The following is a 19,590-nucleotide window of genomic DNA, read 5'->3' as shown; positions in this document are numbered from 1 at the left end:
TGCACAGGGAGGGGCGGCTGGGTGCGGCGCATCACTGCAGCTATTAATAACCATCACAGCCTTTATGACAACCCAAATCAGGCTGTTTATCTGCTTCCCTTATTAATTCGGTTTGCTCCAATAAACCTAAATATAGGTTGCTATAAAAATCTCTTAAATTTGTTATTGGTTATCTCTAACAACGTTTCTGCACAAACCTGGCAGCTGATGTTAAATTAAAAACACAACAATTATCTAAAATATTAATGATCCAGCGTCATATAAAGCTTCTCAAACCTTTGATTACATTTAGTTACTGCACATTTTAATAAAGATCTGTTTCAGTGTTTGTTTGTGCATTCAGCTAAATTACTTTTAAAGTAATCGTCCATTAATAGGACAAAATGTCAAACAAGTGAAGTAATTAGTTCATGTCCTCCTGTCAGAAACTAGAATCTGTTTTCAAGCATTTCTTAGTTTATTGCTCTTTGCATTATTATGTCATTACCATTTTCATCAGTTTTATCGTTTATAACTTCTGGGACAATTTATCGATTTATTAGACCTGATTATATTGACTGAATTTTTCACTCCGCAGTGATTAAACTGACTTTTCCCTCATGTGTAGAAAGTTCCCACTTGTTCTTCTCCAGCTGGTCTGGATAAATCACTCGTCTTCTAGAAAGCGTTCCTGGTGATGCTCCGCCCCCTTCCCTCCCTCCTGGTCCGTCCAGCCGCTCCGTCAGTCTGGGTTCAGATCGTTTCTGTAGCTGAAGGAAAGATGTCGCTCCACAGCCTGCTGGCTCTGCTGGGACTCCTCATCCTCTGCAAAGGTAGGAAACTCCAACATGTCCCTGACAGATGTCCTGCTCACCGCAGCTTCCGTCGTTCAGGCTGATCACTTTGATCCAGCAGGAAAACCACAAACTGCTGAACCTCGAGATGGATAAAAGTGGAGCATGAAGAAGGAAGGCTCAGCAGGAACAGATTATTTACAGGCGTCTCCATCTGTCAGGAATCAGACGGTTTGTTTGTGTCTGGACCCCTGCCTGACCTCTGACCCCAGCCTCATTATTCAAGAGGCAGCTGTAATCAGCGGCTGGCTCCATGAAGACGCAGGTGGTGACGGGATGAGGCGTTTTTTTATAGCCGCTTGATCCTATTGAGGCCACCGTCTCACTTATCTGTGCTGCTTGTAGAGCAGGAAACGCCAGATGAGGCTCAGGGGTTTGGGAAATGGTCGTCTCATTTAGAGCAACAAAAAACTCGGTAAACCCAGAAGAGATGGTGCAGCTGCTAAAGACTGAGGCAGGGAACATCTGAGGACAGCAAGACGTTCAGTGTGGATCCGATTCTCCTGCTCAGATTAGGGAACATAACCCGAACATGACCCAAAACACTTACACAATAATCAGTTTAATCATGTTACACCTGAAAGTCAATCAACCACCGCCAGCCAAGTGCTCAGTTACTTGGTTTAGCCATACACGCAACTACAAATACATTGTACAGGATTCAAACACTTTTTCCAACTTTCACATTTCAGTTTATTGTTTAACTAAACATGAAGCAGACGGAGACTTCTCCAGTTGTTTTAACCCTTTTAGTTGGTCACCTGTTTCCAATGCAGCTGCGTTTATATTTGACATCCTGACAGGATGCTGAAATTTCCTAATATTGTATCTTTTTTTTTAATCTGTCTTGTTTAATTAAAAATTAAGCCAGCAGATGCTGTGTAATGTTTGCCGCCATGTTGATGGTCTCAGGCATTACAGGAAGAACATTTTGTGGTGATTGGATCAGATCAGCGCTGCGATCCGCTGGGACTCCCAGGTTTCCCCGATCACTAAACGGATAACTCCCTGATCCGATTAGCCTGAAAATTATTCCTCATTTACAGGAAGGCTTTAATATTTGTTTATCACATTAGTACATATTTAGTTGTAACGCCGTCTGAGGCATAAAAAGAGAAATCTCCTGATTTAACTCTTCTAGGATGATGAAGTGAGATTAGATTCGGAGGCTCCAGGCTGAATATTTGTCCTGATTATTAAATTGATCCCTTACTGAGACAGCAAAGCCTTGATCCCTCCATCCACACTTATCTGTAAAACTTTAAATCACCATCTGATCTCTTATCTGTGCATTTTTAACTGGATCCAAGGTTCAATAGGAGAAACAATCAATTTAGGATCAATTGTTTTATATGTTTATATTATTACTCAACATACTTCTGGATGTATTTCCATATGTTTAATGAAATTTATTTTAAATTTTCACAGTTTAGATCTGTATTTATGTTGGATTTTTTATTTTTAAACTTATCTTTAAAAAAATTGAAAAACTGTGAAAAAAGATTTGAGTGGTTACATGAAATATCTGCAGAATGTATCAGTTTCTTTTTTATTAATTATCAGAATAATCAATAAATTAGTCAATTATTAAACTAAATACATATAAATACAAAAGAGTGAAAAATATTTTCCAAACAGAGTAACAGGTAGTGGAATATTCTTCATCTTCTCTTTAGAGCAGACTCCCATGTTGCTCTAAATCTCATCTGACCTCTGACCTCCATGACATCCGTCCAGGTGAGTCCGGCACCGAGGATCCCTGCGATAACTTCACCGACCTGGACCTGTCCCACTGCTTCATGGGAACCAGCCTGTACGTCCGCCTGCTGCTCTACACGCGCTCCAACCCGGACTGCGGCCGCGAGGTCGCCCACCACCACCTGTCCTCCCAGCCGCTCCTGGACCTGCGCCGCCCCACCGCCTTCGTCATCCACGGCTACCGGCCCACCGGGGCGCCGCCCATCTGGATCAACCACATCGTGCGCCTGCTGGCCGAGCAGGAGGACATGAACGTGATCGTGGTGGACTGGAACCGAGGAGCGGCCAACCTCAACTACTTCACCGCTGTGACCTACACCAGGGAGGCGGCGCTCAACCTGACGGGCTTCATCAGAACCATGCAGGTGAGACGGCAAAAAATCTGCCTTGGGTCACATTCTGCTGCTGCTTTAACGCAGCCCGATTAAATCAGAACGAGAGGTTCTGGTTCTGGACCGGATTCTGACAAGAAGATCCAAAAAATGTTTCTGTTGTTTTAAACTCTGATTTTCTTAAATACATAAAAAACAGAAAAATTTGCAAACAGAAGGCGTGAAATTAGCTGCATCCACACAGCAGGTGAAAGCGACCCAAATCGGACCTGTTCATGGTCGTCTGAATAAACTGATGTAGATATTTTCACCACACAAAGAAATCGTATCTGTTTTTCTTCCATATGTGAAACTAAATCACATCGTTTTGTCTGCAGTCTGAAGCATCATGTTGCATTTTATCCGACTTTTACGTCATTTATGTGAGAAAGCTTAATAAATCTGCACCAGAAGAAGCCAGACGTTGTAATCAATATCTGAAAATTATGATTATGAAATTCAGAAGCAGTTGAGTCAGTGAACGCATCACCATCACTCCACTCTTCCTCCTGACTCCACATTGAATCAAATTTCTCTATAGAAGCTGCAGCTAATGCTCCCTCCACGGGTTGAGAATGAAAGTGAAAGAAAACTGATTTTATCTGATTAGCTCTCTCGCCGTCAGTTCCTGATGTTGCTTGATCGTGTCGCTGCAGGAAGAAGGCGCCTCTCTGAGCTCCATCCATCTCATCGGCGTCAGCCTGGGAGCTCACCTGGCCGGATTTGTTGGAGCGAACCTGAAGGGAGCGATGGGCCGCATCACAGGTAAAACTGTTAGCATCAACGACGATTCAATCTGTCCATGAAAATGATCTGCAGTCACAAATACTCAGCATTTGCATATATATTTACTCTTTTCTGTAGTATTTACAATAATAAACAAAACTTAGAAAAAGTTTTCACACACTTTTCATATTAATTTGTGTTACTTTTATCTAACAATCTAACACAAAGTTATTCAAAATGAACTTTTTAAATTACAGGCTGAAAAGTTTGGTATGTATTTTCATTCGCCCACCTCTTTACTCGGACGCCACAAAATAAAATGTCGTTTGATAACCTCAGAGGTCTTCCTTGTCTCATTGACTGAATCTGTTCTGCAGACTGACCGACAATAGCGTGTGTTCTGCAGGTTTGGACCCGGCCGGGCCGATGTTCACCAGGGCCACCCCAGAGGAGCGGCTGGACCCGTCAGACGCCATGTTTGTTGATGTTCTGCACACCGACATGAACTGTGAGGATCACATACTGACCGCAACATGTGGTGGAAACTGAGCTGAGGTTTCATTTGGTCCTGATACAAAGACACCAGATCTGTGAACCAACCCCATCATTTTGTTTCTCACTGACTAAACTTAGAGCTAAAGCACCGATCCTAATGTTTATAACAATGGCTGCACCGATTGCAGTTTTCTGACTGATAACTGATCTTTCAAAAGCCTGAATGGCTAATATAAAATTTTTTTTTCTGAGATATTGCAAAATTTAGCAAGAAAGTCACTAAGTTGGCAACAATGGGGTTGTTGCTATTAACTGTAACCATTCAGAGATGAGCTGATGGCCAAAACAGAGCAGAAAGGAGGCTGATTTTTAGACTTTTTCTGATGTATATAAGAACCAGCCGATCATCGATCTCTCAAAGTTAAGAAAATCAGCACCAATAAATCAGCTGACTGATAAAATGGAGCACCCTTATTTATAAACAGTTTGCATATTAACTGAATAAAAACAGTCAGAATCTGATCAGTTTTTCCTCCTGGCAGCATTCGGGCTGCAAGGAGCTCACGGTCACATTGATTTCTACGCCAACGGTGGAATCGACCAACCAGGATGTCCCAAAACCATCTTCTCAGGTAAAACCCTCTGGCTCCGCCCCCACAGGCTCACACGGGTATCATTACTCCTCACCTGCTCAGCTCCTCCTCCTTGTCCTCCTGCAGGTAAATCGTACTTTGTGTGCGACCATCAGCGCTCCGTGTTCCTGTTCCTGTGCGCCCTGAACCGGACCTGCCGGCTCACCGGATACCCCTGCTCCTCCTACAGCCGCTTCCTGGACGGACAGTGTCTGCAGTGTGACGCCTTCAAGCCTGCTTCCTGTCCTGTGCTCGGTACACACACACACACGCACGCACGCACACACACACACACACACGCACGCACGCACGCACGCACGCACGCACGCACACACACACACACACACACACAAACACACACAGAAAAACACCTGACCTTCTGTCTAAGCCAGGGGAGTCCAAAGTGTGGCTCATGGGGCATTTGTGTCTCTTGGAATAATTTTTGTGGCCAGACAAATGTGGATTTTATAAGTTTGTTTTTGTAATGCAATCTCATAATTGTACAAGTTTATTCTTATAATTTAATTAATTGTTTAAATTTCTTAGTGTAATCTTGTCGTTATAAACGTCCAGTGACTTTTACCACACTAAAATAACTTGGTTAAACTTTGTTTGCTTGTGGAGAGTTTTCTCATTTTTGTTGCTGGAAATGGACAAAAACATTTTCTAGACCAAATAAACTGAAAAAGAAAAAAATACCCCAAAAAGTTAGAAAACTCTGATTATGCTTTATCAGAAGGATACTTTTCCTAATGCATATTGTTAAAATGGAAAAAAGCACGTAGTTTCCATCTTAAGGATAAAAAATATGTCATAATTTGTTCTAAGTTGACCATGATTTGTGCCTGCAGGCTACAACGTCAGCCAGTGGAGAGACGCTCTGGTGAAGATGGGACAGACCAAAGTCTTCTTCAGCACCACAGCCGCCCTGCCCTACCAGAGTGAGTCCTACTAAAGTTTTCACACCCTGGACCTGAAGTAAACACATCCTGGAGAATCTGATGAAGGTGCTGTGATCCTCTGTGTCCTCTGGGTGGCAGAGCTGAGCTACAGAGTGGACATGGTGACGTGGAACCAGTACCTGCGCTGGGGGGTCGTCTACATCCGTCTGCACAGCGGCAGGAACTTCACTGAGGCCCGGATAGACCAGTGAGTCCGACTCCTGAGACCGGCAGAGTCCTGATTCAGATCACCTGGTTCTGGTCGGGACTTCCTTTAGTCCCGACCAGAACCAGAGGTTTTAATCTGAAAGTGTTGCTTATTTTATCTATGGTTGGTTTGATTAAAATATGTTTAATTAATTACAGACCCTGCCAATAAACTGTGTTAATTTTTAACTGAGTGTCAGATTTTGTTTCAATATTTTTGGTTTGTGATTTAAATTCTTGTGGTTTGTGATTTAAATTCTTGTGGTTTGTGATTTAAATTCTCCTGGTTTGTGGCAGTAAGCTGCAGCGCCTGGAGCAGTACACCTCCACTCGGCTGCTGGCCCAGTTCGACGAGGATCTGCAGAACGTCCAGAAGATCTCCGTTAGGATCAACACCGGGAACATCATAGGCCCTCGCTACAAGATCAGGCTGCTGAGGATTCGCTTCACTCCGCTGGAGCGACCCGACAGGTCAGAGGTCACCACACTCACCATTTAAACTGATGCTTTTAAACCTTTTATGACTAATTTTAGGACTTCTGGCTCAGTTTTCTCAGTTTCCCTCTTGATTTCAAACACTCAGTTTCATCCTGTTTGTTTTAAATTTAAATTAGAAACCAGTCAATTAACCAATCGCATTTCAAATCCAGTAACAGATAAAAGTACAAGATTCTTAAAATTGATCATGAGTCAAACAACAAATTTACAACTTTATTCTGTTGTTTTTACAACTTTATTCATGTATTATCACAATTTTATTTTGTAATTATTACAGCTATTCTGGCATTAACACGACTGTATTCGCTTATTATTATGACTTTTTTTTGGTATTACTATAATACAACTAATATAACTAATAATGTGATATGATAAAAGTCTCACCATAATCTGACTTCATTCTGGTCAGATTATGGTGTCCAGAATCACCATAATCTGATTCTGGAATTATAATTCCAGAATAATAACTTATTCTGGAATTATTTTGACTCTATTTTCATAATATTACGGCTTTACTCTTGTAATAATAAATAAATTATTATCCAGACTCTAATACTCTGTTATAGGATCCTCATCTGTAGTGGAGCTTAGTTTTTATTTAGTTAGGGATCAGAAAACATTTAATTAAAATAAACTCTAGAGCTGCTAAAAGCAGAAAATGAATTCTGTATGTTGGATTGAAGGTTAAATGATGGAAACTCTTGATCTCTGCGTTCTGAATCACTTCCAGTCTGTGTTTTTAGAGAAAATCTTTGTTTTTCTGTCGTTTCGCCGCCTTCAGGCCGGCCATGTGCCGCTTCGACATCATCATGGAGGAAAACATGGAGGTGGCGTTCAGACCTCTGCCCTGCGACTCTCGCCTCTGACGTTTCCACGGAAACCAACCCGACCGAAACCCGGGTCGGACTCGGCTCTGACCGGTGACCTGCCGCTGCTGTCGGTCGCCCCTGGTAACCAGAACCAGGAAGTGGACGGTTGATGCTGAGGACAGATTAGAACCAGAGGGGAGATGAAGCTCTGGATTATTAATCCAATCGGCTTCAGTTACTCAGTGGCTGCAGAGGTTCATTCATAAAGAGGTCCGTTATAGACATGGCTGCTAAACAGAGAACTACATATTCATTACATTAATGCAGCCGATCCATTCACTGCATATTACCTTTTAAAGTAGCCTTGGTAATTATTTCGGCAACTGGCTGCGGTTTTACTCAGGTATAAAAACACAAACTCAACAAACTCAGCAAAGAATCAGTTTAAACTGGATGTTTAGTTAGCAGCAGCTCATCACAAAGACAAAAACTATCATTTTTCATTTCATTTTAGGAAGGTAAATAATTTGCAATCTGTCCATTTTTAGCTTAATCCATCCTAACTAATGACCTGCCTGTAGGAAAATCATAATTTCATCAGCAAACACTCTTCAGTGCGGAAGAAAAGACGTTTATAAACAAATCAAATGAAACACAAAACCAGCAGGAAGTTTAAAGTGTTCATTTATGCAGAGAACTGATGAACATGCTTTTCATTTCATATCCACAGTTTTACATGTTTCCTGTTTGATATTGAAGGTAACAAAGACTTAAATACCAAATTGCAGTTGTAAGATGCAGAATGAAAATCTGAATATGGTGCATCACTTAACTAGCTTCTCTTTTGCAATCTGAACTACAAAGTACCAAGATCTCATGGCCTGCTAAATGTCTTAACTCTTCCTGTCCAGATTATGAGAATATTTGAAGTTGAGTTGCTTTTTATTTCTAGAAACCTTAAATTTCAGATCAGTGTCTGGTTTGTGAAAACACATTTCTTCTTGTCTGTGCCTTTCTTTTTGCAGCTATGACTATTTTTAATCTGCAGCTCCTTTTAAAGATCCATCTGAAGATGCTGCAGTGATGTGAGGAAGCCTACCAGGAATTTATTTATAGTAAATGTGACCAACTTAGCAGCAGCTTCTCTTCTGTACGATTTATAGAAAATATTTGCTTTTTTGTGCATTATTTTCACACTGTCAAAAAATACAATAAAAGCCAATTAATAAATGTTCGATTTGGTCTTATTGGTTGAAGAAATGAAGTTGTTCAGATGTTTGTAGCGTCGCGAAATGCAAAGGGGGCGGAGCTTCAAGCAATCAAAGATAATTGGTTATTAATTCCTGAGATGTGTTTATGGACAAAATAAAACTCAAACACAAAGAAAAGATAAAACTATTCACATCAGACTGTAACTCTGGTACCACAACAACCTGAAGATTTGTACCATTAAAATCTTTTAACTGAATAAAACACTTTTATGATGTTTTTTATGCAGTCCTGGTTGGAGTTCAATGTCCATATTGAATTCCAAGAATGTTTAGAACAATTACAAAGGCAATGTTTAAATTAAAATTATTTTTAAAAATTGTTTAGTATGCTGAATGTAATAAGTTAGAGATTTCCTCATCTCTTTTTTTAAAAATCTGATAAATGTTTTGGCTAAATAATTCGTGTTGACAAATGTGAAAACCACAGATTATGTAAGTTGTCCTTGTTGTATTTTTAAAGTGTTGGTCATTTTTAGCGCTGCCATCGGTTGTGACTCGCTAAACGTGTGTGAGCAGCTAAAACTGCGCTGACCCACATTACAGCTGCCTGCCAGCCTCGGTTTGTAAAGACTGTGACGTCACGCCGCCGCTGGGGGGGCCTGGCACGTGCGCGCCGACACGAGCCAATTTGACAGCCGCGTGAGGAGAACAGGGGAAGGAGGAGGAAGAAAACGACGCAGTTGAACCTAAAGCCACTCTATGCTGAACTTATAAACATAGAACGAGTCATTTTTAATGTTTTATTCTTACAAAAGGCTTATTCCACCGCCGAGCGGTTCCTCTACCTGGTTGCTAGGACACGCAGTGCGGCGTGAGCTGGCGCATTAATATGTAAATTAGCCAAATGGTGATGCGGTCACAGATTCGAAACTATTTAATTTGAACAAAATAGAAATTTGTCCCCGTTTTTATTCAAAGATAGAACATATTACCTTCTTTTCACTAGATAAACTTTCTCTTAATTATACTGTCTCAATATTAATGTATGTATTTTCTAATACATAAAAAGTAAAAACAGTTGTTAGCTTAATTTCGAGCAGTTAGCTTATTTTATTTGAGACAAAATGTGTTTAAAACATTGTGATGATTTCCGGTTAAGCTCAGTCAAAACTACAGGGTTAAATAGAGGTAATGTCTGACAGAGCCCCCTCCCTTTCTGCCTCTCCTCTCCCAGCATCTGTTATTCTTCGTATTTTCTCTGAGTCACTGTCTCGGCCGAACCGAACCGGAGCTGTTCGGCTAGTTGTCCTGGTTCCGTCTGGCTCCTGTGGTGAACATACACGATGACCCAGGTGGTTCCGAGGCGTGTTGACACGGCAGGTAAGGCTAACTGAGGTTCGGGAGCGTTCAGCTGCTCCCACACAGGCTCATGTGGAATGTATGATGAAATAATCGCAGAACTATTTTACGGTGCTGATATGCAGTTCCTGATATTTCAGTTTTTAAATAATATTTAAGTGACAAGGATATGTGTTTGCCTATGCAATAGTTGTATGGATTAGCCCTCTTTTTGTCTAAATTAGTACCTGAGAAACATATTTAAAACACTGCTGATCCTTGATCCAATGTTTTTGTTGTTATTATTATATTTAGTCTTTTGTCTGCATATCAGGCATAACATTATAACTACTGTCAGGTGAAATTATTAACACTATCGGAGTGAAATGTATTAACCAGTAAATGGACATTTTGTTATTTAATTTGATGGCTTAGAGCCAGGAAAATGTAAATAAGGAGCACATTGTTATATCTAAAGTGTTTTTTTCTGTATAGCCCTTCATCCAGATTATTATAAAGAAGGTGACACTGTATGACTGTAAGTTATGTAATTTCATCCCGTGGTTAATTAAAGTGGAACCAGAACTGTGGTCAGGTTGGGACTAAACTGAGATTTGCATATATTTGCATATCTGATGACTGAGCTGAGAATCTGTTTTTAGATGTTTGTGAGCCTCCATCTGTCCACTGACGTCTTCTGGCTGTTTTCATGTCAGTTTGAGAGACTGACTGTGACAAAAAGACAACATGGCTGGAGGTTAGGCTCCAAGGGTTCTGCTCAGACAGCTCTGCTCTGACCCTTGACCCTAACCTCCACACAGACATGACAGCTGATTCATTTTATTTTGACTGCCGGCTGTGAATGCGAGCAGAAATTGGATTTATATTTAATGTTGCTGATGTGTTTATCTGTAAAATCCCAGCTTTGGTTCCTCCTCCTGCAACACTGACCAGCAGCAGGCACGCATCACCTGTTCAGTCACCATCTAGCCCTACAGGTAAACACCAGCAACACTACTGTTTACCTAAAATAATGCATTTTATTGGAGTTATTTAGTAGATAAATATAGTTTTTAATGTTTGTGATTAAAATGAAGCGACTCTGACATTTTAATGCATAAGTGAATATTTATCTTCTTTCTCATTTCTCAAGGCTCTCAGCTGAATTTATCTAAAGAAAGACAAGAGAGCAGACAGAGAACACAAGGTCAGTTCTCCAGCAGGTGGCGCCACTTCCAAACACCAACAGGGAAAAACATCAATCACAATTTAAAGGCAGCATTTTTTAGTGGGTTTGTGTGAAACGTGAGCATTTGGTGAGTGTGTTTGTCTCTTTGCTGGGCGGCCATCAGAGCGGTCGCTGCAGGATAAGGAGCGGCGCGCGCAGCAGCAGCTGGAGCGCTGCGCCGAGGAGCGAGGGAGGAAGATGGAGCAGCAGAGGAGGAAGGAGCAGCAGCGCCGGGCGGCGGCCCTGGAGAAGAGACGGCAGCAGCAGGACGCAGAAAAGGTCAGAGGTCACCATAGGATTGAGAAGATTACGCTTTATTTAAAACTTTAAAAAGTAGGCTAACAAAACAGCGTGTAAACAAAAATATAACCATTTTTTCTGGTTATAAACTGAGAGGGGAGCTAAAGCATCCAACCAGTCATCCATCATCCATCCATCCATCCATCCATCCATCCATCCATCCATCCATCCATCCATCCATCCATCCATCCATCCATCCATCCATCCATCCATCCATCCATCCACCCGTCTTTGGTTTTCTCCACTAAGTATTTCTTTTACTTCCCTGTTTTCTTCCTCTCCTGTGTTGCTGAATTACCTGAGTTGATCTGTAGCTCAGTTTCTCTTTGGTGAACCAGAGAGAGAGGAGACTCCAGTGACTTTCTGTCAGTTCACCAAACTGTGTTCATCCGTCCAGCTGAAGCATCAAAAGCTTGGCTGAGTTTCTGCATCATGATTCATATCAGTTTTCCTGAGTGGCTCCACATCTGCAAACAGGAGATAAATAATCCAGTCCGTCCTGATAATCCAGGTAGAACTTCAGTTTTAAACACAATGATTTGAGATTGTTAAAGTTTCTTTCTACTTCTTTTACCGTCCAGTTAACGACTATTTGGCTTTTCCCAAAGTCTCATTTACGACTCCAACTAAACAGTAATGGCACTACAAACCAGGAAGCTTTTGTCTGGTTTTATGGCTCTGTGGGCTTTATTGGAGCGAGCAGAGACATGCAGCGAACGGCCGGGTCAATAGAGACTGGACCTGGCACATAATCGCCTCCATTATGGTTAACCTGCTTCCCTCTGAAGCTTTTTATAAACAAATACATCAAATTTATGTGAAGTTTCAGTACTCACACGATTGATCCTCCATCTTGGTTCTGAGTGACTTTAAAGACGTTTGGAGATTAAATTGAGCAGAAGATACTGAAATAGGATTTTTATAAATGAAAGAGTTTATTTTAACTTAGTAGGGATTTAATCTGGATCTGATGTGTCAAACATCTGGATACGTCTGTAGCTGTGATGTTGGATCCTGTTCATTCAGAAATTAAATGTATTTAAGACAAATACGCTTCAACCTCAGATGTCACTGTAAGGTCACTTCAGTTTCAAGTATCAAAAATGACAAATAATTCTGAAATATCGTATTTTAATTTCAAAGTTGAGTAATAATAAAACATGGAAAACGTTTTTTCTCGTTCCTAAATAACTAAATAAAACTGATCACTAAACTGACAAACACTTTCTGGCATGGCTTTTATTATTTACTTTATGAATATCAAACATAAAAACACAGTGAAGGAAATATATTACTTTTGCCTATTTTTGTCACAAACAACTATCTGCTCATATTTTCTTAATCCTACAACCAAAATGTTCAAAAAGCAAAAGGCAGCATCTGTAGAAGAAAGTTATAATTATTCTAATGTGAATCTTTCTGCTTCTTTTAAATCAGAAGATTCTCTTATTATTTATATTTATTTAATAGATACATCTTTGTTTCAAGCAGCTGTATTGTGTTGGCAAGTCCAGCGTTTTATTGTCTTTAGTTTGGCAGGCACATATGGAGGACTAATCCTGCCAAAATTGACAATAAAACGCTGGACTTGCCAACACAACAAATAAATTAAGGTGGGAATAAATAATTACAACACATTTAATGTATTATTTAACAATATATTTGTTAATTTTCAATTTTATTTTCTCATTTACGTTTTCTGTTTTATTTTTTCTTTTAATCCTTAATTATAATTTTTTTCAATTTAATTTCCTTTTTAATATTTATTTTCACGTTTATCTATGCACTTCTTATTTTCAACTTTATTTCCTTATTTATTAAAAAATTTATGGGTTTTTTTGGTCAGTTTTGGCAGGTTCAGTCTTCCACAGATAAAATACTTGATGAAGTTGATAGTGGAGGATGGAGCAACATTAGGACTGGATGTTATATTTGCAGATGTGTCTGCTGTCAGCCCCTCCCATTCACATCACATATGCATAACAGAATGACATAACGATTAGTCGGCCACCTGGGGAAATGACATCACTTTAATTTTCCATTTCCTGGACCAGACGGTCGATGACAGCGCAGAAAGACAAATACGAGATCAATGTGTCAGAATATGATCAATGAAAACCTGAACATCTAAATTTGAGTAAGAAGTAAAAGTAGAATTAAGATGTAAGGAATTATTTTGTCTGTAAATCTTTGTTATCACTCACCTTTACAAGCAATCCACATAAATTAGTTTTGGATTTGAACATTGGACGCCATCTTTGTTTTTAAAATCCTTCTGTCAGCTCACCTCCAGTTCTCAGCTGATATATAACGAGTTTATAACGTGTAGGCCTGCTGAAATAGGCAATAAATCAATTCATATAATGACAAAATTAAAATGAGCTCAATAATTTCCATTTGCATGATTCATTATTTTCCTCTTTCAAAAACTGGGTGATAAAAATCTTCAGTCTGGTGTTTTGGTCTCGTTTAGCCCTTATTTTGTTTCCAGACTTCATAATTTCTTTTAATTGTTGTTTCTGTTGTTTTGTTTTTTATTTAGGATATTTAAAATGTCTTCCAATGTTAAATGTTATTCAGAATTTAAAGTTTATTTGAGATAGTATTTATGCATTATTATGCCATGAAAATGGTCTCAAAACAATAATATTAATGTTCTGGGAAAGTTTTTTATCATGACTGATATGTCAATAAACTTCTTCTCAGTCGAGTATTTAACCTTCTAAAGGCTCCACAGAATTAAATTAGTTAATTATGGCTACCAGAAGCGCATTTGCCTTGTAAATATCCTGAATTAACACAGATTTGCTCCTCATTATTCAAGCAGTTTATTTATTATGGGAGAAGAGGAAAAGTAACAGATATTGGTCAGAATTAGATCATTCAATAATCACTGAATTGGCTACATTTCATCCTGATCGGATGTATTTCATGACTAACTTTAGCTGTGATTTGAGTTTCTCCCTGTCCTGCATCAGGATGCAGCAACAGCCTCTGCTGCAGTCGGCTAATCCATCCCCAGCAGTCGCTCCAGCTTTGATCTGCTTCTGTTTCAGTTTCTGTCCACTTCTGCTCTCTCTGCCCCCGTTCTCCGGCGCTGCACCCCCTCCGTCCTCCTGCAGTGCGTGACTCTGCATGCACCTTCAGCAAACCCCCTCAGTGCTGAGCCGGGGCATTTCCATCCCGTATAAACAGGCAGTTAACTGGAGCAGTTGGCAGAGAGACGGCGAAGCTGCTGCAGGTCTGGGGAGGAAAATATCTCAAGAAAATGATCAGAATAGAAACAGTAGCAATGTCTACAGCCTGGAAACAACTGAACACGAAAACAAATTCATCATTTAAAATACAATAATTCAGATTTTTAAAACCAGAAAAATCTCCAAAAATCAGATTAATCAATTAATATAATAATCGATTATTGGTCAGAATAATTGACTATTAAAATGATTGTCAGTTGCATCTCAAGTTACAGGAAGCAGATCATTGACCAATGAGCAACATCCTGTGCTACAAATAACCGAAAAAATTATTAGATTCATTGATTCATCATCATAATAATTAATTGTTAAAGTAATTGATTGATTGTCAGAATATTTGATTAATCATCAGAATAATGCCCAGAATAACTTTCAGAAAGATCAATTAATTATCAGAATAATTGATTAATCGTCAAAATCATCAGTATAATAATCAATAACTAAAACAATAATTAGTTCCAGCCATAGAAATGCCATCATGTTGTGGCAATAATCATTTTTTCTGTCCATTTTATGTTAAGTCATAATTCAGATGCTCCTTATTTTTATTTCTGCTTTTGTTTCTGATTAAATATTTTCTACTTGAAAAAAAATAATTTAATGAAAAAATGTTGAATAATTTGTGCAGCTCGTTTTACGCCGAAACAAATAAAAAGACAGTATGGAGTGTGTGTGTGTGTGTGTGTGTGTGTGTGTGTGTGTCTGTGTGGGTGTGTGTGTGCATTTGTGTGCGTGTGTGTGCGTGTGTGCGTGCGTGCGTGTGTGTGCGTGCGTGCGTGTGTGTGTGTGTTCATCACCAACCTGCTGCGTTTCCTTCTTCTTCGCTCTTTGGTGTCTCATCATGGGGAAACTTTACTCTGACAAGCAGAATTAAAGATAGGGAGCATGAGACATCTTTTTCACACATGGATTGGCCACCACAGAGTCCAGACCTTAACCCCATTGAGAATCTTTGGGATGTGCTGGAGAAGACTTTGTACAGTGGTCAGACTCTCCCATCATCAACACAAGATCTTGCTGAAAAATTAATGCAACACTAGATGGAAATAAATCTTGTGACACTGCAGAAGGTTATTGAAACAATGCCACAGCAAATGCGGGCTGTAAACAAAGCTAAAGGCGGTCCAACTAAATATTAGAGTGTGACCATTTTTGCGTGGCGACTTTTATTTTGGCCAGGCAGTGTATACATACATGCATATACATATATGTATAGCAACCTCCCTGAGCAAGCCCCGGTAACCATCACTGTGGCAGATGTCCAAGAAAGAGTCTCAGATATGAAAAACTGGACAGCACCAGGGCCTGACATGATCCATGCCTACTGGCTAAAAACTCACTGCGCTCCATGAGTGATTGGCAGCCCAAATGAACCAGCTGCTACAAAGTGGGACTCACCCTGAATGGTTAACTGAAGGGCGGACAATCCTAATCCAGAAGGATCCATCAAAGGGTCCAGTCCCACCCAACTACCGACCAATAACCTGCCTCTCCACAACCTGGAAGCTCATGTCAGGCATCATAGCGGCCAAGATAAGCAAACACATGGATAAACACATGAGCACGGCACAGAAGGGTATCGGTGTAAATAGCAGAAGAGCCAAACACCAACTCCTCATAGACCACACGGTTGCCAGAGACTGCAAAACCCGACACTCCAACCTGTGCATGGTTTGGATTGATTACAAGAAAGCCTATGACTCAATGCCGCATACTTGGATCATTGAATGCTTAGAGATGTTTAACATCAACAGGACTCTGAGAGCCTTCATTGCAAACTCGATGAAGCTGTGGAAAACCACCCTTGAAGCCAACTGCAAACCATCCATCAAATGTGGCATATACCAAGGAGATGCTCTGTCCCCGTTACTGTTCTGCATAGGCCTGAAACCTGTCAGCCAAATTATCAACAAGACTGGTTACGGATACAGACTCCAAAATGGGGCCAACATCAGTCACCTTCTCTACATGGATGACATCAAGCTGTACGCCAAGTGTGAGCGAGACATCGACTCACTGATCCACACCACCAGGATCTACAGCACGGACATTGGGGTGTCATTCGGACTAGAGAAGTGTGGCCGGCTGATCACAAAGAGGGGGAAGGTCATCCATACAGAAGGGGTCTCACTCCCAGAAGGAACAATAGCAGACATAGAGGACAGTTACAAGTACCTAGTTGTACCACAAGCAAATGGCAACCTCAATGAGGTCACAAGGAAAGGAGCCACAGCTAAATACCTCCAACGAATAAGGCAAGTCCTGAGAAGCCAGCTCAATGGCAAGAACAAAATCCGTGCGATAAACAGCTATGCCCTGCCAGTAATCAGATACCCTGCTGGAATAATTAGCTGGCCAAAGGAGGAGATAAAAGCCACAGATATTAAGACTAGAAAGCTACTAACCACGCATGGAGGGCTCCATCCCAAATCCAGCACCCTGAGACTGTACACGAGCCGCAAGGAAGGAGGCAGACATCAGACATCTCAGTCCAGAAATGTGCAGCAGTCCTAGGCACAGCCAAGGTACTGCAGGACCCTCAAGCTCCCAGGCCTCTGGTAGAGGACCCGAGCTCAGAGGATAAGAACCACCCGCCGTGGGTTCATATATATATATATATATATATATATATATATATATATATGGAAGGGGGAAAATTATTTTATTATATTTCCATTATTAAAGGTGAGGCTCTGCCTCACCTGCCTCACCTGCCATGGTTACCATAGTCACTGGTAACTATGGCAACCAGTGACAGTTTAAAAGCCCACTGACACTCTCTGAAACTATGACATCACAATGTGACTCCAAAGGCAGAATTCTGACATCACCAGCGATTATAAAAGTTCCTCACTTCAATCTACTGATGTCACAACCTGTTAGCAGCCGTTGGTGATACGTTCGTCTTGAGAGTTCGTTTAGCAGTTCACTGTAAGATCTTCAACTTTGTTTGGTGCTCATTTCTTTAGGAGATTGACATCAAACTTAACTTGAAATTTTACCGAGATTCTAGAAAAGTAATTTTAATTTACAATCCGAATCAACAAAAGTATACAATGCAGTCCAACCAACCGACAGTAGAAGAGGTCGCATCTGACAACATTGTGGAAAGGGAGTTACAACCATCCAAGCCACCAAAGCGCAAAAAGAAGAAGATGTCATTTGCAGTGTGGTGGGAGCTGCACGCAGCTGAGGAGCTGAAGAAGTCTGCCGAGAATATCGAACTGCAGGGTCCTTCAATGCCAGTTGAAAAAGATCCGATCACCAACACACTGGAGACAGTAGATGAAAAAGGGGACAGACACCTTTCTAAGAGTAAGCGCAACAAGAGGACCCCACTGTTGTGGAAATCCTTCCCTGAGGAAGGTGCTTGTATTGATCTGTCGTTTTTTGCTGAAAATGAAGACATCAGTTATGGTCCTCTGGCAGAACAACAAAGTCATCAGGCAGCTTTGCCCAGCAGCGGACCAAAGACATTTTGGAAAACGCTCCCCAACTCAGAGCCTCATGTAGATGTCAGCTTTTTCCCTGATATTGGTACCCATAATGTTTCAATGGTTTCACAAGAACGTGACGAAGGCGCTTCCTTGAAAGAGGAAAGTTTTCCTGACAGCACGGCGATCTCTACCACACAGCCGGACGCCAAAGAGCAAAACATCTCCAGCTCACTAAAGAAAGTCAATCAAAAAGGGGACAAACAGCATTGTAAGAGTAAGCGCAACAAGAGGACCCCACTGTTGTGGAAATCCTTCCCGGAGGAAGGTGCTTGTATTGATCTGTCATTTTTTGCTGGAAATGATGACATCAGTATTGGTCCTCTGGCGGAACCACAAAGTCATCAGGAAGCTTTGCCCAGCAACGAACCGAAGACATTTTGGAAAACGCTCCCCGACTCAGAGCCTCATGTAGATGTCAGCTTTTTCCCTGATATCATTGGTACCCAAAATGTTTCAATGGTTTCACAAGAACGTGACGAAGGCGCATCCTTGAAAGAGGAAAGATTTCCTGACAGCACGGCGATTTGTACCACTCAGCCGGACGCCAAAGAGCAAAACATCTCCAGCTCACGGAGGAAAGTCAATCAAAAAGGGGACAAACAGCTTTCTAAAAGTAAGCGCAACAAGAGGACCCCACTGTTGTGGAAATCCTTCCCCGAGGAAGGTGCTTGTATTGATCTGTCATTTTTTGCTGAGAATGATGACATCAGTAAAGGTCCTCTGGCAGAACAACAAAGTCATCAGGCAGCTTTGCCCAGCAGTGGACCGAAGACATTTTGGAAAACGCTCCCCGACTCAGAGCCTCATGTAGATGTCAGCTTTTTCCCTGATGTCATTGGTACCCAAAATGTTTCAATGGTTTCACCCTACCCCTCTGAAAAGGTAACAAGTCATCCAAAGTGTGAGTGTGTAGCCAAAATGATGGAATTTGAACTGGTCCATATTGCAGTACAGAAGTACCTCATGAAACAACTTGATGAAATGTCTGCAATAAATAAGAAACTAACTGCTGAAATTAAAAAACAGAAAGATATGATGAGGAAAATACTGTCCGTAAGAAGACGAAGAAAGAGTCCAATGATTTCTGTTGAAACTCAGACAGAGTCAGAAAATCGCCCACAAACAGTTGATCACAAGTCTGCTGCAATGGAAACAGAGCAAGACGCACAAGAAACAAGCAATCAGTTGAAGCCAGTCCCTCGAACACTTTCTATGCAACCTAGGATACATGTGTCAGACACCAGATGCCGTCTGAAACCAGTTCGACAAACAATTTTTAGGCAAACTGAGATACATGTGTTGGACACTAGATACCATCTGAAACCAGTTCGACAAACACTTTCTATGCAACCTGAGATACATGTGTTGGACACCAGATGCCGTCTGAAACCAGTTCGACAAACACTTTCTATGCAACCTGAGATACATGTATTGGACACAAGATACCATCTGAAACCAGTCCGACAAACAATTTTTAGGCAAGCTGAGA

At 40.8% G+C, this 19,590-nt stretch overlaps 1 protein-coding gene and 1 pseudogene across 1 annotated transcript; both read left to right on the top strand.

Annotated features, from left to right (window-relative positions):
* The first annotated feature begins 443 nt into the window (after positions 1 to 443).
* Positions 444 to 8,603, top strand: LOC129378980 (lipase member H-like). The gene is made up of 10 exons (XM_055059491.1): positions 444 to 812; positions 2,571 to 2,956; positions 3,619 to 3,727; positions 4,095 to 4,196; positions 4,726 to 4,815; positions 4,903 to 5,070; positions 5,667 to 5,756; positions 5,856 to 5,964; positions 6,261 to 6,434; positions 7,243 to 8,603. The coding sequence occupies exons 1-10, from the start codon at positions 677 to 679 to the stop codon at positions 7,325 to 7,327; spliced, it is 1,449 nt and encodes a 482-aa protein (XP_054915466.1). The 5' UTR covers positions 444 to 676; the 3' UTR covers positions 7,328 to 8,603.
* A 1,033-nt stretch (positions 8,604 to 9,636) lies between these two features.
* Positions 9,637 to 19,590, top strand: part of LOC129378898 (MAP7 domain-containing protein 2-like) — a 31,640-nt pseudogene continuing 21,686 nt past the window's right edge.

Source organism: Poeciliopsis prolifica, unplaced genomic scaffold, assembly GCF_027474105.1.
Source record: "Poeciliopsis prolifica strain line A6 unplaced genomic scaffold, Auburn_PproV2 SCAFFOLD054, whole genome shotgun sequence".
In the NCBI taxonomy this organism is placed as follows: domain Eukaryota; kingdom Metazoa; phylum Chordata; class Actinopteri; order Cyprinodontiformes; family Poeciliidae; genus Poeciliopsis; species Poeciliopsis prolifica.
Note: the sequence above shows the minus strand (reverse complement) of the source record. Positions and strands in the feature narration are given on the sequence as shown.